The sequence below is a fragment of the Lactuca sativa genome, chromosome 5 (genome assembly GCF_002870075.4).
Source record: "Lactuca sativa cultivar Salinas chromosome 5, Lsat_Salinas_v11, whole genome shotgun sequence".
Lineage (NCBI taxonomy): Eukaryota > Viridiplantae > Streptophyta > Magnoliopsida > Asterales > Asteraceae > Lactuca > Lactuca sativa.
Genome location: NC_056627.2, coordinates 5,438,235 through 5,460,326, shown reverse-complemented (window position 1 = coordinate 5,460,326; position 22,092 = coordinate 5,438,235). Strand labels below are relative to the sequence as shown.

The 22,092-nt window shown below is 41.7% G+C and overlaps 1 protein-coding gene across 1 annotated transcript; it reads right to left on the bottom strand.

Moving 5' to 3' along the window:
- Positions 1 to 1,554: 1,554 nt before the first annotated feature.
- On the bottom strand, positions 1,555 to 10,944 carry LOC111902256 (uncharacterized). Its single transcript, XM_052764149.1, has 4 exons — positions 10,629 to 10,944; positions 9,844 to 10,584; positions 5,168 to 5,284; positions 1,555 to 1,583 (listed from the first exon to the last, which is right to left on the bottom strand). Exons 1-4 carry the CDS (start codon positions 10,942 to 10,944, stop codon positions 1,555 to 1,557), a joined length of 1,203 nt encoding a protein of 400 aa, XP_052620109.1.
- Between the last annotated feature and the right edge of the window lie 11,148 nt (positions 10,945 to 22,092).

Genomic DNA, 22,092 nt, shown 5'->3' with positions numbered 1-22,092 from the left:
TCAAGAGTTGAAGTCTGACATTGAGAAGGATCTGCAAGCAGTAAACACAAGACAGGAAGATCTTCACAAGCAGGTTGTGGAAATTTTTTCTCAACTCCACAAACTCAACAACATTCCTGTTGCTGCTGACCAAAATGCTGCCACCATGGAGAAGTTTGATATCTTGATCAAATTAGTCACGGAGTTCAAATCCGCAGTTTCGCAGTCTTCTACTTCGCAAATCATTACTCCAGAATTCTTGTCTCTAAAGATTAACACTTTAGAACAAGCCATTCAGAAGGCTCTAGCTCCGATATCGAACTTTAGTTCTTTACTTCCGAAGGGTGCTCCACCTGTTTTCACAGGGGTGCAAGGGGGAGAGAAGAGTCGAAGTAAAGAAGCTGATGCGAAAACAGTGGGGAAGGTCATTTCGACTCAATTGGTTGCAACTATTCCAATCCCTACCAAACCGATTTCTTCAACAACAATAACTACAAAAACAATTTCTAAGGGAATTGTTATTGGAGGAAATGAAGGAGGTTCGAGTTCTCAACCTCAGAAGGATGTATCAGGGAAGGGAAAGGGCATCCTTTATGAAAAATCGAAAGAGGAGTTAAAAGCTGATGCCGAAGCTGAACTAGAAAGGATGAGACAGGTCCAAAGCATAATGCGACAACGTGCAAGTGATCCTCCCTCAATGAACAAAGGAGATCCTGCGAAGCTTTACTCTTACGAAACAATAGAGTCTAAAGTAGTAGGAAGGGAGATGTACGAGTTCGAGAAAAAGCCAAAACGAAGTTACGACATTGTGAACTCAGATCACTGTCAGCTGGACTTCCCTATAAATGAAATGCTGTTCATCAATGCACAGTACAAGATCAGTGAGAAATTTGATAATCCAGATGACTACACTCATATGAAAATCAGATTTCATGCTGTTCTTGCGAAGAATCCTGATGAAGTCTGGTCCCTGATGAAGATCAAGAAGGTGCTCACGATAAAGAAAGATGTTCTGTTCGAAGACATGCTTCAGAACTTTCGATATTTTGTCATCAGGGCAGACAACAAACAATATGACTTCACTATTGCTGACTTCCCACTGATGAACTGCAATGATCTTATTCAAGTAGCTTTGATTCTGAAGAACATGGAAGAGAACAAGCTTAAAGGCTCAGAGACTGATGTTTTCAAAGTTGGGTTTGCGCATGTGAAGACTTACATCGACAACTACTTCGATTGTCTTGCACTAACTGATGAGGAGTTGGCGAATGTTCTTGGAAGAGAAGTGAAGGTTCAATGGGAAGATACTTTGACACAATCAGCATTGTCGAAGTATGTAGTGGGTGAGATTTGCCTTAAACCTTTTGGCATGGTGTTTTCAGGAAGAGACACTAAGGGCAAACCAAAGAAGTTCTTGTTCAAAGCTTCAGAAATCGAAAGATACAATTCTTCGCAATATACGCACTTCATTGTACGTATGAATAATTGCAAGAAAAACACAGAAGGTGACAAGAAGGACTTGAAGAAGGTGATCTCCTGGTATGGAGAAGTGCGAAGAACGATTCACTCTGCAATTCAAATGCTTTTAGGTTGAATTGTATCGACTGTTTACAAAGGGGGAGAATGTAGATGTTAAGTTGTAAAAGTCGAATAGTGTCTTGTAATGATTCGCATTTTATATGTATTTTACTAAGTCAATGTTAAATGCGAAGTACTGCATGCGAAGTTTCAATGTATTAGACTTAGTATACTTTTTGTAAGTTCCCTATAAATAGGGACGTAGGCTTGAAGTAAAAAGAGAGATCGAAACACAAAAACACTCTTTAGCCTATTCTGTAATCAGTCTTAATGAAATGAGATCTGATTAATATTTACTTCGTGTGTTATTTATCTTTCATCATTCAAATCTATTGTTTTACATCTTAATTCTCGATAACAGTTCACAACAGACCGCCAACTCGCCTAGTCCCTATTCTCACTTCTCAACCCTACTCGCTGCTACTCGTCGAGTATGGCATCGACTCGACGAGTTCCCTTTCGAATCTAAAACTCAGGCAATCTGCATCCGACTCGCCGAGTCGTATGAACAACTCGACGAGTTGTTCTTCAGTCTATGAAGATTGTCTTGGACTCACCGAGTTGTATGAACAACTCGCCGAGTCCCTCCATTACTGAGTCTGGCCTCCAACTCGCTGAGTCCACTCTACTACTCACTGGTCCCCACTCGGCATCACTCAAAAAGGAAAAATCGGGGACTCGCGACTCGACTCGCCGAGTCGTTCTTCCGATTCGCCGAGTCGCTTGCATGCAGTCACTCGAAACTCGACTCTGCTTGAATCCAGTGTATAAAACTTATAGATCTGGGCTCCTTTATCTCGATTAGCACGTAAAGATTCTATCTTTACGTGCCCATATGGATCCATGAAGATAAAATGGCTCAAAAAGCATAATAAAGGCTAGATCTAGGGTTCTCATGCAAAGTATCTTCAAAAAGGCAATAGATCCAGGCTCTACAACTCCTAAATGAACAGATCTAAGGATATCTCGACCTATTAAGGCATCCATACAACTATAGGGTTTGGAAAATACATCAAACTAGCCCTAGAAGTGTTCTAATGGAGGTTTAAAGCATGAAACAGAAGGAATCCGAAGAATACCTCAATGAACTCTGATTTTGCCCTTGGATCTTTGCTCTACACCTCTTCTCCTTGTTCCTTTCTTCTTCTTCCTCTTCAAGCCTTCAAAATCCACACAAAAACACTTAAATCACTCAAAGGATGGATTAGGGTTTTCTCACAGCTCTCTGAGGGTGAAGGAGGCGAGTTTGGGGGCTCATAAGATTGTTTAAATAGGGTGCAACCCGGGGATTTAGGGTTTCTTCCAGGCAGGCAGACTCTCCGAGTCGCCGACTAACACGTGCACAAAATCCCGTCCCTACTCGGCGAGTCAGGCTATAGACTCGCCGAGTCCCTCTTGAAAACTTCTAATTAAATGCCATGGAAGCAACATACCAGAGACGGGTCGTTACACATTGGCACAATCACAGTGCTCAACAACCCTAATTGAAATACTTTTAATCATCCATGCTCACTACTGCTTTCACTTTCGTGAACCACACTCCCTCCCGGAGTTACACCCATTTCCTTTTCCTTACCCAAGGAAATCCACTTGAACACCTTGCCACTTCAGACAAGTGCCACGGTGCTCACACCCCACTTTACACTCTCCCTTGTAGAGTAATCGCTACTCCATGGCACAATCATCGGGTCCATGCACTGCCTTCCACTAACATGATCAATACCCGGGGCCAGACCCACTGCCTGCTACTGCATAGCAGCATACTCAAATCACTTCCCGCATACAGATCTATCAACACTTACAGAGTCTTCAGCATGACTGGACCGCCTTACCAGGCCTTCAGCCAATCTGGACCACTCTCAGTACCTTCAGCATGTATGGACCGCCCTCCAGGGCCTTCAGCCTGTCTGGACCGTTCTCCGAGCCTTCGGCCTGACTGGTACTCCCACTGGCCTTCAGTCTCCCCGGACCGCTCAAACTATCATGCATCATCCCAAACTATTCCTCCTGGGAATCTCCCCCATACATATTGTTCTAGCCCTCTAGGGGTTCCGAACTCTAACTCCATTCCATATACTCAGATCCCGACCTGATCTTAGACCTTACAACCACCAATCGCCCTATCCGAAATCCTTGGTCTGTACTCCGCCCCATCGATCTGCCACTTACTCATACCAGCCTACACTCTTGGCTGACTGAAACACTGATGTATCCCAAACAGTTAATCGAACTCTAACACTTATCGATCCTCCTGAGAATTTTCCCATTCTCCCCACTTGGAGCACTGACTTCCAACCTCCAGTGACTCATCCGGTATAACTCAGTCATCTCTACTTAATATACTCCTCTTAACCATGAACTGATTTCCTCTGAAACGGGCAACTTCCACAAAACCACGTTCCGACATTACGCATCTCAAACTCTAAGGGAGTTCGACTCCCCGCTGAACACTTCTCAAAACACAATTTCTATACCCGACAACAAGACCATACAACCAAATTATGACCATCAATTCCTTGGATGCTAACTGATTCAATCACCTAACTACCAACCCCTCAATAATACCATAAACCCGAAAAACCGAAGAAATACAATACCATGAAATAAGTGAACAAGACTAGCAGATATAATACTCCATAACAACCAAGATAACAAGATATTAAGAAGGAAACATAACCCGCAGCCGAATCCGGCTCTGCCCTGACCTCCTCTACTATAAGCTGAAAAGCACGCCCTTGAGCCCTCGGGGGCTCTACTCCACCCTGACCTCCACCCGTAATCCTTAAAGTGGCCGGTGTTGGAGCCCGCACCGGTCCTGCAGCAAGTTGTGGATAGTTGGCCCTCATGTGACCAACCTGATGGCACTGATAAGAAATCCTCATCTCCTGAACCGGGGCTGACTGGCGGAAATCTCTTGCGTAATGCCCCTCTCTTCCGCACTTGCGGCACGCACCACCGGATCTACAATCTCCGGTGTGACCCTTCCCACAAGTGCGGCTGCTCTGATCTCCCAACCTAGAATCAACGGTCTTGGACCGTCTCGGCACAGGCTGAGACTGTGCCGGGGCCTGCCTCTGCTTTCTCAACTGCAATTCAATCTCCAACTCATGCCGCCGAGCGGCTTCCTGCAACTCCAGCAAGGTCTCGCACCTCTGCGTAGACACAAACTGTCTGATGTCCCTCTTGAGCATACTCAGGTATCGGGACATCTAAGCCTGCTCCGAAGCAAACTCAGGGCAAAACATCGCCCTCTCAGTGAACATCCTGGTGATCTCCGTCACCAACTCTGAATCCTGCTTTAGCTCCAAGAACTCCTGAGCCAACCTCTCTCTCTCTCTCAACCCGCGGAACATAATGAGTGTTGAACATCTCTCGAAATTGATCCTAAGAAACCGCAGCCCGCTGCGCATCCGAATATGACCCCGTAGTCAACCTCCACCAATCCTTCGCCCCGAGCCTCAACAGGTTCAGAGCACACCTCACCCTCGGATCAGCAGGGCATGAACATGTGAAGAAACATCCTTCCACATCTGACAACCATCGCATAGCAACAATCGGATCCTAAACTCTATCAAAAGTAAGGGGCTTCGTATTATCGAAATCCCGATACTGAAAACCTCTACTAGCTCCTCCGCATGCGCTGATACAACCGATGTAGCCGCCGCGGCAGCCGTCTCTGTAAGAGCTGCATAGCGTTCATCAAAATTGTAATGCTCCAAAATACGACCTAAAAAATTTTTTGTTTAATAATTACTAAAAACACCATGTTAATATCATAAAGTAAAACTCGTACGTCAATATCTCAAAACAATAGCAAAATATTACGAGGAAACTGTATCAAGACTGTATCAAACCACATCTATGAAAAGCTAAAACAACTCCCAGGAAAAACTGAAGTTGTGGTGTGTGCGATGCCATCAACCCGATCTCTTCCCTTTACTTGCGGAAGTACCTTAAACCAAAACTAAAACTGTAAGCACAAAGCTTAGTGAGCTCCCCCAAACTACCACATACCATACAATAACATATAAACACATACTGGGCCTTGCCCACTGCATCAGACCGAAGTCCGGAACTATCTAGGGCCTTGCCCTCTGCATCGGACCGAATTCCGGAAACTACATCAGACCAAAGTCTGGAACTGACTGGGACCTTGTCCCCTGCATCGGACTGAAATCCATAACTAACTGCATCGGACCGAAATCCGGAAACTGACTGAGGATAACATAGCATATCATAAACATATCGACTAGCATGAACACATAAACTGCATACTACATCGGGCCGTAGCCCGGAACACATAATCCATAACCCTGTCTGAGCCACGAAGGCATCAAACATCCTAACTACTGCATCGAACCGAAGTCCGGAAACTACTGCTAGTTAGACGGGCCGGCATTGTGGCCTTAGACCCGTTCCTAATGAAAGGAAACTCACCTCGTGACACTAGCTGCTAAACCCCTGAATGAGAAATCCCTGACGGCTGCTCCGGCTGCTTCCCAGCTATAATGGGAAATAAATACTAAATCAGAATAGGGATTCCCTTATGGGTAAAATGACCATTTTACCCCTACCATGGTGTGGGACACAACGTGGCCCAAAATTTCAATTCCTTCTAAGTCCATCTATGGCCCCACTATAGGCCCACTAATGGCCCAATTTGTTATATTGGGCCTGGAACCCTTTTATTGGGCCTTACTCAAGCCCAATACTAAATCCTTGGTCCTTAGTAACTAAATTCTGATGGGCCATAAAAGCCCAATGACCCTAAGCCTGAAACCCAGCGCCCACCGAGGCCCAACACTCGAAGCCCAAACTGGTAGCGTACGCGGGGCGTACACCAAGGTACGCTAAGCGTCCTGGCTGCTGGCTTGTACGCGACGCGTACTTCCTTGTACGCCCAGCGTACAACCCTATTAAGCCAACATCTCATTAAGCGCTTAATAATCCAATCTAGAAGCTACAAATCCAGATCCTAAGCTTATTCAATGACTTAAGCCATAAAGTTGCTTACTTGATGGCTTACAAGCCTCATAAAGGCTCAACTCTCACAAATAACATTCTACTTCCATAAAACCAACTAGATCTCATGCATGGTTCCATATAAGCCTCAAAGATCGAAACTTTACTGCTGTGGGGACACTTGAGCTTCAAGGATAGCAATCCCAAGCTCCAAAAACAAAGTTGTAAGATAAAGGTCCCTCCTTTGGACCTAAAAGGTCCAAACTTCCAAAAACTCCTAGATCTAAACTTACAAGAGGAAAGTTGGAAGCTTTATACCTCTTTTGAATGCCAAATGAAGGAATGATCCCAGATCTATGAGCTCAAGGTACTCAAGTTCTCCTTCTTCCATTTCTCTTCTTCTTCTTCTTCACAAAAATAAGATCAAAGATCAAACACACACAAGCAAGGAGTAAAGGGGACGAACTAGGGTTTCTCTGGGGTGAATGATAAGTGAGGAGGCCAAATGGGAGGCTATAATGGGGTTTAAATACGTCTCAAACCCTAAAATTAGGGTTTTTCCTCTGGCCGTGTATGCTGGGCGTACACTATGGTACGATGCGCGTACGCCTCTCCTTCCCACATTTCATTTAGCCATTACGCCCAGCGTACAACGGGTTACGCCCCGCGTACGGCTTATGGGCAGGCTATAACTTGGCCCAAAAAAAAGGCCCACTCTCATATATAATTCTATAATAGCCCAAATAAAACTTGAGAATTTAAATAAATTTATACCTCGGAAAACGATCATTAAAAAAATACTCGACCATGGCGGTCTTGATCGACCCAAACAGTTCCAGCAACTCGGCCCGGAACATAGCAGCAACCTCATCACGCAGGATCTCACGAATCCTAGCATCCTACTTGTATGTGCTCATCTGACCGATAACCTCGGGTGGTGCTGATCCACCCTGACTGCCCCCTCCTGCTCCCGATCCTGACCCGGATCCGCTCCCAGCATGCCTCGTAACCACCATACTGAAATTACTGCAAAAGATCAGATGCTTCGCACTAACCCGGGAACCAACTCCCAACCCAGCCCTAGGGGTTGTGACTTCCTTGATACGCGTATGGGTCTTATGCTTTCAGTAGTACGGGCCCATACTACCTTCCGCACCTACCCATATTTATATCAAGTATCACCACAACACCCTAGTGAAGAACATGCATAACAAGCACTCAACCCTCACTCCTAGAGGAACACTAGAAATCTCATACAGAAAGAAACCCTAGGCTATCAGGCATCATAAATCAGGCAACTCTATCATGTAATTCCTAAAGATCCCTAGCCTAGTACTAGCATGTTGTTCTAACATATCACATAATCAAATAACTTGTATAGTATTTTGGGGTTACTTACTGGCTCCGGCTGATCGTACCTCCGCGTCCTCCTTTACTCATTTTTGAAAACCATTTTAAATTCTCTTTTGAAAACTCTCCTTGATTTGAGACTGGATTCACACTAATGCTCCCCCAATTCACTCAAACTAAGGCTTTGATACCAACTTGTAACGCTCTAAAAATTTCAACCAATTTAAAACTTTTCAAAAACAACCCACATTCATAAAGTTATTACAAAAAGGTTTTCAATACTTTTATTATCAGAGTATTCCCCAGAACCATATCATAAAACATAAACATGAGGAGCGGTACGATCACGCCTTTGCCTTGCCACGGTCTCCTGAAGTACCTGAAACATTAAACCACAACTGAAAGCCCGAAAGCTTAGTGAGATACCCCCAACATACCAACCACAATACCATACACACGTAATATCATAACCAGAACAGAACAACCATGCACTTCGGGTCTACTGTGTGACTGGTCCGCCGCACCGGCCTACAGTCCACCTGGTCCACCCTCCGAGTCTAGCCATATACATCGAGTCTACAGTGTGATTGGTCCGCCCGCACAGGGCCTTCAATCCACCTGGTCCACTCTTTGAGTCTACAGTATGACTGGTCCGCCCGCACCGGGCCTTCAGTCGGCCTGGTCCACTCTCCGAGCCTTGGCACGTCTGGTCCGCCCTCTCGAGGCCTTAAGCCTATCCGGACCGCTCGCTGAGCCTTCAAAATATCCGGTCCGCCCCGGGTATGTTGGCCTACAGCACGAAGCAGTACCCGCCACAACACAACCCCAGTCCAGCAACCATGTGCACATAAACATATAATCATATAACAATCCTCAACTAGACAAACAGTCTAACAGATCAGATAACATATCAATGTCCTAACCAGGATTCCGACCTAACCGGTCACTAGCATACGCTATATCCCGGGTACCGACCATAACCAGATCTCTAACACATACCATCCTAACTACGAGGATGCAAACACAGCAAAGCAATATCATAACAACAACTACCCAGATTTCCATCCGTTAAAGGGTCGGCCTTGGTGCCATAGACCTTGTCGATATAGTGAGGATAACTCACCTCGTAATTGCTGACTGAAAGGATAAGAACACGCTGCTCCAACCTCCGACACGAACACCACTACTGATCAATACCAAATAACTGAACTCAATAAATACCAATAATGACCAAAATACCCCTGGAAGTCAACCGGTCAACTCTTGGTCAAAGTCAAAGTCCTTAGTCAAAGTCAAACCTCCTGACTGACTCTACTCACCGAGTCAAACCGCTGACTCGTCGAGTCCTTATACTTAGAAACTCCTAATCGACGACTCAACTCGTCGAGTCGCCCCAAGACTCGTTGAGTCCAACAAACTCTGAGCCACTTCCTGCTCAACTCACCGAGTCGTCCCTCGACCCACCGATTCACAGCTCAACCAAAAAGGTTAGGACTTCACGACCAGACTCGTCGAGTCCAAGAACAGACTCACCAAGTCCAAGGCAATCTTCAACACACTCATCGAGTTGTTCTTCCAACTCGCCGAGTTCCTACCTGTCTTCATGCAACTCGTTGAGTACACCCATGTAACTCGTCGAGTACCTCTAGTTCTTAATCCATACAGTGGCTTTTTAAGCCATGCGGGGGCTCCAATCCATAGATCTACTCTTCTACAACCCACCCATCATGTAAAGTAGCAAACTTTACGTGAATCCAAAGAGATCTAAGCATAAAACACTCTAGGGCTAGGGTTTGGGACAAAAGAACTTCACCAACAACTCTTGGGCATAGACTTTATGGCGTCTTGGATCATCCACAGCCTAGATCTGAGGTAGCATCCTCAGATCTAACTCCAAACTAGAGATGGACCTTATTTATGCCCCAAAAACCCTATAATTGATAGATCTATTTGCACAAAAGCTCAAGAACAAACTCTGATTGGCAAAGACTATCTGAACTCTGATTGGGGAGTATAAATTGGGATCAAAATGATCATGAACGAACTCTGATTGGCAAAGACTATCTGAACTTAAATATTCAACTTCGTCTCCGGGAAACAGTGCTAACAAACGATCATTGATTTGTTGGACAACTTCATTTTTCGGAGCTAGTATAGCTCTTTCTTGAAAATAACTCATAACGTTGAATTTTTCCAAGATTGAAGGATATACAAACTCAATTAATGAACCTATAGGATCATGTGGATCATTAACGAGAATATCATCCGGAACATCAATAATCGCTTCACCATCGTTTGAACCACCAACTTTTCCTTCTCCTATATCCAAAAGCCAGTTTGCAAAACTTTGTATTTTTTGAATATCAGATGGTTCCCTTCCAACGGTTAGTCTCATGTATATTGTTAATCTATGGACTTTGCATTGTTGCCATATATATGAAGAACTTAAAGAAGCATTAACAATATTTTGTCTACTGCCTCCTTGAACAACAGGTAGAATCTGTCTGAAGTCTCCTCCAAAATCAATCACTTTCCCTCCAAATGGAATTTTTGAGTTGCTAGACTTGTCAAACTTACATACACCTTTCAGAGCTCGATCTAAAGCTTCAAATTCATGCTTGTGGACCATAGGTGCTTCATCCCAGATAATCAATGAGGTTTTTCTTACTAATCTGTCGAGTTCACTATCAGGCGATATCTTACAAACAGAATCCTCTGTAAGATTCAATGGAATTATAAACCGAGATGTGTTGTCCTACCTCCAGGCAATAATAACGATGCAATACCACTTGAAGCAACATGTAAAACTATATCACCTTTACATCTAATTGTTGCAGATATCGTCTTCCAAAGAAAGGTTTTGCCTGTTCCACCATATCCATGCACAAAAAAAACACCTCCTTTCTTATCATTGGCTGTAGTCATGATATCAATAAAAATATTTCGCTGCTCGTTTGTTAATGCATGAAACATTCGATCAAACTCTTTCTTTAAGATGGGTATGTCATAGTCTAGCTCCTCCGTGATAAGGCGATTTGTTGAAGAAGAAACCATATCAGTATCAAGGTAAGGCATTTTGTTATAATTTTTAGACAAAACTTCAAAAATGGTCCCTGTGGTTTTCGAAAATATCTAGTTTAGTCCCTAAGTTCAAAAAACCTCACAGATGGTCCCTGTGGTTTCAAAACTTTTAACATTTGGTCCTTCTGGCTAACTCCGTTACCACTTAGCCGTTAAGTCAGGGGCATTTTTGGTATTTCACTACACAGGGGCCATTTATGAGGTTTTCAGTTACTTTTTTTAAATAAATAAATAAATAAAATTTAATATGCAAGGGGTCCTCTCTCTCTCTCTCTCTCCGTCCTCTTCCTCTTACCAGTTTCCATTGAAAGCAAATGTGTGTGCATTTCCAGAACTACAATCCATGGAAGAAATCAAAAGCTTTACCCACTAACCTTATTAAAAAACCGAATTTTGTTAATCTGCCCTAATTTATATCATATCAATGGACAACATTCTAGAAAATACAACAAATGTTTCGTGTAATCCGTCATCTCCTCCAAAAAAAATCAAGAAATCCAGACAATAATGGTGGAGCAGAGCTACCAGATTAATAAAAACCCTACCCTATCTCTTGAAACATCAGATAGTTGCTTTGCTTTGTTGATCATCTTGTTGACACTGTAGGTCGAAGCAATTATCAAGCTTTTGAGCATCCAGTTCTCGTATCCCCAAACTAATGTAAGGTGGGACTCGAGAGTAATCCCCAAAATTCACGTTTCCTGATGCAGCATGTTCGGCGTGGCCTTGAGGGAAGTAGAATACCTTGGAGTTTAATGGCAGCAATTGTACCATACCACCAGCACATGCGTGCCATAACTGAGAATCCAAGCATTTGTCGAATTCATTAATGGAAGTGTTCATGGAATTCATTACACTGATCATCGTGAAATCAGAATCCGAATCCTTAATCTACAACACGAAGCACCACTGTAAAACCACAAGATCATCATTAGCATCAACGTTTTCGACGAAGTTTTTGAGAACTTGAGTGGGAGAATGGTGCGTAACTCCACCTCCATGTTCAAGATCATCATCAGCATCAACGTTGTTACCGACATATAAGGAGGATGAAGATCTCTTGGGACCCAAAAGGTTTCCAAGAGCTTGGATGGGCTTAACGATTCCACCAAAGATGAGACGAACAAGACTGGAAAAGGGTCCACGAGATTTATCAGAGGCACCGGAGGCGGAGGTGGAATCATCGTCGGAGATAAACACAGTCGACACGAACAACAACGTTTTCGACATGAGGAATAAGGGTATGAAATCGCTTGGAAACAACGCAACAACGACCTAAAGCCTTGGCATCACCGATCTTGTTGAAGACCAAGAGGAAGAGAGAGTCCGAAAGATGGTCGAAAAAGAAGAATTAAGAAGGAAAAGGAAAAGGGATCTGGGTTTTGAAGAATCGAGGGATTAAAGGGGAGAGAGAGAGAGAGAGAGAGAGAGAGAGAGAGTGAGAGAGAGAGACCCTTTTAAATTTCATTTTTTTTCTTTTTTTTTTCAAAAAAAAAAAATAGAAAACCTCATAAATGGTCCCTGGGTATTGAAATGATGAAAATGCCCCTCACTTAACGGTAGAAAACTGACGGTGGTAGACGGAAGAACTAAATGTTAAAAGTTTTGAAACCACATGGACCATCTGTGAGGTTTTTTGAACTTAGGGACTAAACTTGATATTTTCAAAAACCATAGGGACCATTTTTGAAGTTTTGTCTAATTTTTAAGACTGGTGTTGTTACGAAGTAAAATCTGTTCGATCTCAAACAAAGTCAGGTTTTTAAGTTGATCCTCATTGAGTGTTAAACCTGTAAAAATTATGAATATGTAAAAAAACAATATAATATTAAAAACATTAATTTTTATAAAAAAATTTGCACGCTGCATATTGAAAATATATAATATTCATTTTTACAAATAATGTTAAAAAATTATAATACCTGGAGACTTTAATATACGTTGTTGGTTGTAAAGAATACCACCTGACAATTGTTGCCATGTATTTTCCCAAACAAACTCTGGTCTACGCAAACTGTCAGACATTAACATCGTAGCAAATAAGAAACGCAGATAAAAACCAGTTCCTGAATGACTTGCTTCCTTAATTGCTTCGACATATTCTTTGTCGTCGTCTAAGAGGCCCAAAGCATAACATGCATCTCGAAAAGTAGGAAATTCTTCACCATTTACCGTACGAATTTCTTCAAATGATTTTGGACCTTTCACTTTATTTAAAAGAATTCTTAGGAAGTATATTTCACCAAGTTTAGGTGAAACAGAGTGAATCCTTCCTATTGAACGTCCAATTTTCCTTGGCTTCCACCTTCGAAGTTTGGGAAAGATATAAGGGCTTGCTTAGAAGTTGCCCTCAACATGATCTTAATGTTCAACAAGAAGTTTCCATTTTCTATGATGGAGTGGATGTAACTACTAGAAAACTTCTTGACTCACAAGGGCCAATGATGAAGAAGGAGATGACAACTATAAAAGAATTAATTAAAGAGTTTGCAAAGTACTCATGTGAGTACCACAATCCACAAGACGATGTTACAAGAGGAAAAGGAGATTGAGGGAACGAGAACTTGGTTGCAATCATAGGTAAACTAGATTCGATGGATAGGTGAATGACAAAATTAGATCAATCTATCCATGCCATTAGAGTTGGGTGTGATAATTGTAGTAGTCCACATGTGACAAAGGTTTATGATTTGGATGAAAATGGGAACAAGAAATCACAAGTGTTCTACTCAAGTGGTGACAAGTATGATGAAGATTAGATGAAGCCCAAGAAGGATTGGTTTCCCTATGAAGAGTACAAGAAACAAAAATATGAGAAGTATAGACAAATCGGTAGAGGTTTTATAAAAAAAGAGCAACCGCCACCCGAAAAGAAGATGGATTTCGAGTCGGTACTTCATAGATTTATGGAAGCATCTGAAAAGATGAGAAGTGTAATAAGAGCCACTGGAAGAGGAATTGCCCGGGTACTTAAAAGACATCAAAGATGGAAAGGTGAATCCATAGTCACCAGGTATATACACTATTCAAACTAATAACTCACAATCTACTCGTTCTTGGGTCCTTGATACAGAATATGGTTTTCACATTTGTTCTGAATTGCAGGGTTAAAAGAAAGTGAAGAGGTGGAACATGGGGGGATGAATCTGATCTTGGGAAATAGGCGATCTTCTCTAGTTACCAATATTGTGACTTATCTTCTTGTTTTTAGCACTGAAGTTAGTTTAGATTTGATAGATCGTTGCTATTCGTCATAAATGACGCAAAAAATTATTTCGTTTCATACATTATTTAGACAAGGTTTTCGTTACTCATTTAATGATTTTAATGGTTTAGTTTTAGTTTATAAAAATGGTGTTTTTATATTTGAAGCTGTAACCTTGTAATGGTGTGTATGAAACTATGACTTGTGTTGATAGATTAGGAAATATAGTATTTCACATTGATTCATCTAATGGTTTAGACAAGGCATGCTTTTAGCATTGTCATCTTGGGCACATTAACAAGAAACGCATCGCCCAACTCCAAAAGGATAGAGTCTTGGAATCATTTGACCTAAGACCAAATGATGAATATGAATCTTGTCTTTTGGGCACGGTGAAAAAATCACATGTCACTGGATCTTGTGAAAGAGGTGAAGGTTTGTTGGACCTCATACACACAGATGTATGTGGACCCTTCAGATCCACCACATGAGATGCCAATCGATTTTATATAACATTTACGGATGATTATAATAGATATGGTTATATTTACTTAATCAAACATAAATCAACAACCTTTGAAAAGTTCAAAGGGTTTAAACATGAAGTCGAGAATCAATTAGGCAGGAAGATAAAGATGCTCCAATCAGATAGACGAGGAGAGTATCTTAGTATCAAGTTCCACAACTACCTCAAAGAATGTGTAATAGTTTCACAATCCTCCTAAGACACCACAACTTAATGGTGTGGCTGAGAGGCGAAATCGGACCTTGTTGGACATGGTTCGTTCCATGATGATTTGAGCCACTCTTCCCATTTCCTTCTGGGGGTATGCCTTAGAGATAGCCGCCCATATCCTCAATCTTGTCTCTACTAAAAAGGTTGCCAAAACACCTCACGAGATGTAAACAAGGAAAGTTCCTTGGTTAGCACATATCAAAGTTTGGGGTTGTGAAACTTTTGTTAGACGAGAGACTCATGACAAGTTAGAAGCCAGAAATGAGAAGTGTATTTTCATTGGCTACCCACAAAAGTATTTTGGATAATTGTTTTACAGACCTAGTGAAAAAGTGGTCTTTGTAGTACGAAGATGAGTCTTTCATGAGAGATAACTCATATGCAAAGAGGAAAGTGGGAGCACAATTGACCTTGAAGTGATTCAAGAGTCAACCAATGAAGGAACCTTAGAATACACTAGCACTCAACCAGTAGAAGAAATTCCAGCTGAGCCAGTTGACAATTCATTACCTTTTCTTCGTTCCAGTAGAGTTAGCATGCCACCAACGTTCTATGGTTTTCATATAACGTCGGATGGTGATACGTTTATCAGTGATCAAACACTGGTAATTTTGGATGAGTCAGTTAAGTACAAAGAAGCAATGGTAGGCCATGAGGTAGCCAAATAAAAAGACGCAATTGAAAATGAGATCAAGTCCATGTATGACAACCAAGTTTGAAATTTGGTTGATCTAGAACCTGGTCGAAAGACAGTTGATTGCAAATGAAGAAGACCGACATGGATGGAAATGTACAAACATTCAAGGCACGACTGGTTGCGAAGGGCTTTACTCAAACCCATGAAGGTTGACTATGATGAGACTTTCTCACTAGTGGCTAAGATTAAGTCTATTAGCATAATGCTCACCATAGCTGACATGATTATGAAATTTGGTAGATGGATGTCAAAACCGCTTTCCTTAATGGGAAGTTGGTTGAAGATGTTTATATGAGTAAGCCAGAGGGTTTTGTTGATGCAAAATTTTCAAATAGAATGTGTAAGCTTGAGAAATCCATCTATGGATTGAATCAAGCATCTCGCAGCTGGAATCTTTGCTTCCGCGAAAAAGTCTAAGAATTTGTTTTTTTATAGAAGTGAGGATGAGTCATGTATGTATGTCAATGCTAGTGGGAGTATAGTAACTTTTCTAGAATTGTATGTTGATGACATACTTTTGGGTTTTATGTACTTTAACATTCCTATGGTGCACATACAACCCTAATGCTTTGGATCTAAGTTTTCTCTAATTATACATGCAATAAACACTTTCCAAATCATGAAGCCTAAACTAGCATACAGGGGGTATTTGAATCATAAAAAACTAGTTAGAATATTACCTTGTGTAGTAGCTTGAATGACTTGGCCTCAAGAAAGCTTAGCACCCCAAGTGTGATGCCTCGAATGGAATCACAAAACACCAAGAAAAATTAGGATGAATATGGAGAAGTTATGGAGACTCTAAAATCGAATTCTACTTCTTGGAATGCAAGGTGTATGTACGTGTAACAAATTTTAGGCTTATATATATATATATATATATATATATATATATATATATATATATATATGTGTGTGTGTGTGTGTGTGTGTAGAATATCAAGGGTCATGTGTAACCTTAATCCATACCATAAGCTTATGATCCACCCATTTGATTTGGAGGAGGCTCATAAGTCTCGCTTCTCTATCCACCCAGGGGCCACCAAGGTGTATCAGGATTTGTGATGGAGTTACTAGTGGCCGTGCATGAAGCGAGAAATCGCTTGGTATGTGGAGAGGTGCCTAACCTGCAAGATGGTCAAGGTCGAGCACCAGAGCCACATGGTAAGCTGCAGCCTCTAGAGGTTCCCATGTGGAAGTGGGAACATATCACGATGGATTTTAGTACCAAGCTGCCGAGGAAGGCGAAGGGCTTCGACACTATTTGGGTCATTGTGGATCTATTGACCAAGAGCGCCCACTTTTTAGCGATACGGGAGAGTTCATCGGCCGAGAAGCTGGACGACTTGTATATCCGTGAGATCGTTGCTCGCCATAAGGTGCCGATCTATATTGTCTCAGACCGCGATGTTCGGTTCACCTCCCATTTATGGAAGAAGTTCCACGAGGAACTGGGCACACGGTTGCACTTCAGTACAACCTATCATCCGCAGACAAACGGCCATAGTGAGCAGACCATACATACTCTCGAGGATATGCTGAGAGCTTGCGTTATCAACTTCAGTGGGAGATGGGACTCCTACCTACCCCTTGTAGAGTTCTCATACAACAACTTTCATTCCAATATTGGTGCCCCACCATATGAGTTGTTGTATGGATGGAGATGCCGCACCCCAGTTTGTTGGGGTGAGATCGATCGTAGGGTGATGGGATGAACATAGGTAGTTTTTCAGACTACCGAGAAGATTCAACAGATTAGACAGCGACTGCAGACTGCTCAGAGTTGGCAGAAGAGTTATGCTAACAAACGCCAAACTAAGCTGGAGTTCTAGGTGGGTGACATGGTACTCTTGAAGGTCTCCCCCTGGAAGGGTGTGATTCGCTTCAGGAAGAGGAGGAAGTTGGGTCCTCGATACATTGGGCCATTCAAGATCATTTCCAGGTTTGGCAAGGTGGCTTATTGACTAGATCTCCCTGAAGAGCTTAGTCAGGTCAACAACACTTTACATGTGTCACAGTTGCGGAAGTGCATAGCAGATGAGGGGGAAGTGGTATCATTAGTCGATATTCAGGTCGGCGAGCGCTTGAATTACGTGGAGAGGCCAATATTCGTTCTTGAGAGGAAGGTAAAGGTTCTACGGAACAAGGACGTACCTTTGGTAAAAGTATAGTGGGAGCACAGGAGGGGATCCGAGTGGACATGGGAGTCGGAGGCAGAGACGCGGGAGCACTACCCAGATTTGTTCGACGCAGCAGACTTTGAGGACGAAGTCTAGTTCAAGTGGGGGAGAACTGTAACACCCCGACTCCCAGGTATGAGTTTTAAAGAATTATGTACATGTTTATGGACCTACTCGATGAGTTGGTTGTCCCAACTCATCGTGTAGAGGCTAGTTACCCCGCATGGATTATTGGACCTACTTGACGAGTCGGAGAACCTAGACTCGACGAGTAGGAGCTGGGAGATGAAACCCTAATTTTTAGGGTTTGTACCCTATTTAAGGGACCTTATGTCCTTACCTTCGGTCCCTTATCACCTCTTGACGGCCAGAAGAAACCCTAATCGTTATTAACCTTGTTCTTGAGTGTTTGTGAGGCTTAAGGAGTGATTTTGGTGCATTTTGTGAAGAAGGTGTGAAGTATAAGAAGCTTGGAGAAAAAAGGAGCTTGTGGATCTGACTCTACTTCATCTTGGCATCATTTTGAAGGTAACAAGTTGTTACCTTGGCTTATCTTTAGCTAGATCTCATCATGCTTAGGTTTAGGGACATCTTTAGTATATTTGGGAGTTATTTCGGGTATTAGCCATGATCTGAAGTTGCAACTTCAGATCTGGACTCCTCCAGGTCTCAAACTCATAAAGTTATCAACTCTATCTCATATAAACCCCTCACCATGCCCTAAACCTCATTCTAGGGTTGGTTTTAGTGATTCTAAGCCTTTAAGACCTTGCATGCACGTAAAGTTTGCAACTTTACATGGAATATGTCCCTTAGGAAGTCAGATCTACAATATGGAGCTTTAGGGTGGCTTAAAAATGTCTGGATAAGAAATGAACTTCATGAACTCAACGAGTCGCATAGCCGACTCGGTGAGTCGGATAAAGATTGCTTGTATTTGATTCTGCATGAACCCGGCGAGTCAGTAAGAGGACTCGACGAGTCAGTTAGGATTTTCCCCGACATCTGGACATGCAAGGACTCGGCGAGTCAATTAGGGTTTTGGTGATTTCTGAGTTCTTAAGGAACTTGACGAGTTGCTAGGTGCACTCGACGAGTCGGGTCGACTTGGACCGTAGACTTTGACCGTTGACGTTGATTTTGACCAAGGGTTTACCAGTTTGACTTCTGGGGGTATTTTGGTAATTTAGGAATTTATGGAAGTGAACCATTGGTGGATGTAGGTGTTGAACTTAGAGCTGCAGTTGGTGGAGTTTGACCTTATCACTTCGAGCTACTTGTGAGGTGAGTTCTTCTCACTATATCAACGGGGTCTAAGGCACCAATGTCGGCCCTTTTCGGATTTGTATCCAGGTTTATTGCATGATATGCTTTATGATTTGTATCTTGGTTATAGGATGGTTGTTATGTTAATGATCGGTTAGACCAATATCCTGGCTGTAGGATGGTTGTCATGTTAGTGATCGGTTAGATCAGTATCCTGGTTATAGGATGGTTGCTATCTTAGTGACCAGTTAGATCCGTATCCTGGTTATATGTGTTGGAATAGTGTCTAAGGCTACAACTATATTGGGCAAGTATTTGACCCGATTGTGCATGGTCCTTTTGGGTTGCCTTCACCATAGCAACTTGACAGGATGATTTATTATGAGAGAATAAATATTATTAATATATTATGAGAATAATATATGGAATAATAATATTGTTATTTGATTGATATAAGTCATAAAATTAGTTAGAATTAATTTGGTGACTTAAAGAGATTAATTAAATAAGAGGGTATAAACTGTCAATTGTTTGATAGTTACTCTTTGGGCTGTAAATCCTTCATGGATAGGGTTGGACGATTTCTAGGGCTTGGGATAAGCCACAAATCGTCCAAGGGCTTATCTTGGAAAGGATTTGGATTGCTTTGAGTAAAAGTTATCCAATTAGGGTTTAAGGGTTAAACCCTAGGAGCCTTACAAGTATAAATAGACCCTTGGGGCAAGGGAAATCGACACCTATGCTTAAGCAAAGAAACCCTGGCCGATTTCTTCCCTCTCCTCTCTCTCAAATCATCCTCTTGCTAGTTGGTGTTTGTAAACCATTAGAGGAGTGACATTTGTGACTCTAAAGCTCCAAGAACAAGAAGATCAAACAAGTGTTTTAAGGTAAGCTTCTAACTCTGATTTTGTATTGTTCTTATACTCTATTAGCCGTTAGAAGTCTTGGATCCAATGCATGTTTAATTAGAGAAACCTAGATCCAAGCATTAGGGTTTGTATGTGCACATAGGAATGTTCATATGGCCAAAACCCATCGTGGTATCAGAGCCAGGTTGGTTTCTATTAAATTGATGCATGATTGTTTGTTTCTTGCTTACAAAATTCGAATTTTGTGATTCTGAGCCATGGACTCGGCGAGTTGGCCTGACTCGGCGAGTCCAGTTGGGCACTCGGCGAGTCCGAGCGTCAGGAAGAGCAAAAATCGGGATTTTTTGTATTTATCTTATGGAAACTTGCCTTTATCATATTAGATCAATCCTAATCCGATTTTTTGATATATATGACTGTAATCTTGATCTAATTAAAGATATTTATCAATTAATAAAATATTTAATTTCCTTATGTGATAATTAATTAATTATTTTGATTAAATTGGTAAATTATTTAGCAAGAAATCATAAATAAATCAAATATGGATAATTATGTGATTAACTGTTAATTTAGATTATTTGTTATTTGATCCTCTATGTTTTGAATAGTTTAAAACTTGCCCTCAAGTTTTGAAATTTATGTTTTGTGGTTAAAAGTTTAATTTAGACAATTTAAATTTAAAACCCTAGAATTTTACAAGTTTAAAATCCAACCCTATACTAATATAATATTACAAGATTAATATATATATATATATATATATATATATATATATATATATATATATATAATTAAAATGCTAGTCTTACCGTTAGTAGGCCTCATTCACGAAGCCAGTCTATAAGGTGGGTATAAGGTTGCTGCCTATAAAATGGCGCTTAATGGGTGTACACTCACACCTACCGCTTGCTTGATCGGTGGAGGGTCGTTAGCCGAACGAGTAGGATAGGGCAACCTCATCTCTTAATTAAAAGTATAATATGAAATACAAAGTAATTACATGTTTTTAATTTTTTTTCCCAATCTTAGTTACTTTAGGAAAAGTGAATTGATGCAATCCCATGAAATTACACTTTGCACCCTTGCTAAGAAGTTAGTGGAGCGTGTGTGGTTTACCGGCACACTAATTGGTTCTAAGCAAAGGTGGCAAAGGGTGATTCATTATTTATCATAGTTCGATGGAGCGTGTGTGGTTTACCGGCACATCGAATAGGTGATCGTTACAATGAAGGCACCATGTGAACTTGCATGGTAATTCACACCCGCTTTGTGATCCTCGGTATCCCAGTCACAAACAAGAGGGGAATATCGAGATTTAAACATGCCATTGAAGAGTTTTAATGAATCTCATCCAAACCTAGGAATTCTCAATACATTTAAGAACTTAAAGTTATGTTTTGTGGTGGAGAATTAGTGAATCGTCATTCACTTACCTTCAAATTGTTTGCATGTTAGATTACGGCATCCCTTTTCTAATATGTAAATATTGTTGTTGGATCCTAACCCTAATTTTTCTTATTGGGTGATAATTAGGGATTCATATTCTAATCTATCTTTGTCCTTTCTATTTGTAGATGTCGAACACAAACAACGCTGCTGCTAGTTCATTCACATTGATGAGACTTTGTCAAAAGGTCACTTTCGATGGGACGAACTTTAGCGAATGGATAAGATACATTCGCACGATTGCTCGCTATGAGGACAAGGAGTATGTCCTCGATGAGAAGCTCGAGAAGATCAACCCTGAAATCGCTACTCCGGCTGAAATGACCGCTTTTGAAACTCACGAGCATGATGCAACGAAGGTACATTGCATCATGATAGCCACTATGAACTCCGAATTCCAAAAGTCCTATGAGGACATGTACCCGTACAAGATGCACAAAGACTTGATGGAGAGATACCACCAAAACGCGAGACAAGAGCGTTATGAGATTTTCACTAACATGATTTCCACTAAGATGGGTCATGGAGAGTCTCTTACCGTGCACCTGCAAAAGATGCAAAGGTATGTCGACCGTCTTCGCAAGTTGAATGTTGACTTTGGGGAAGACTTGGCGATCAACATGGTGCTTCACTCTTTGCCTCCAAGTTACAATCAATTTAGGATGACCTACCACATGAACAAAGAAGAGGTCACCCTAAGCAAGCTCCACGGTCTCTTGAGGGTCGCTGAAAGCAACTTC

What these genes read in the sequence shown, in the direction of transcription:
- LOC111902256 (XM_052764149.1), bottom strand. Translation starts at nt 10,944, where the DNA reads ATGCCTTACCTTGATACTGATATGGTTTCTTCTTCAACAAATCGCCTT. An exon ending in GATAGTCTTTGCCAATCAGA is followed by an intron (nt 5,285 to 9,843) that starts GTTTGTTCTTGA and finishes AAAATTTTTTAG; the next exon opens with GTCGTATTTTGGAGCATTAC. An exon ending in GGAGCTAGTAGAGGTTTTCA is followed by an intron (nt 1,584 to 5,167) that starts GTATCGGGATTT and finishes CTTTGTAAACAG; the next exon opens with TCGATACAATTCAACCTAAA.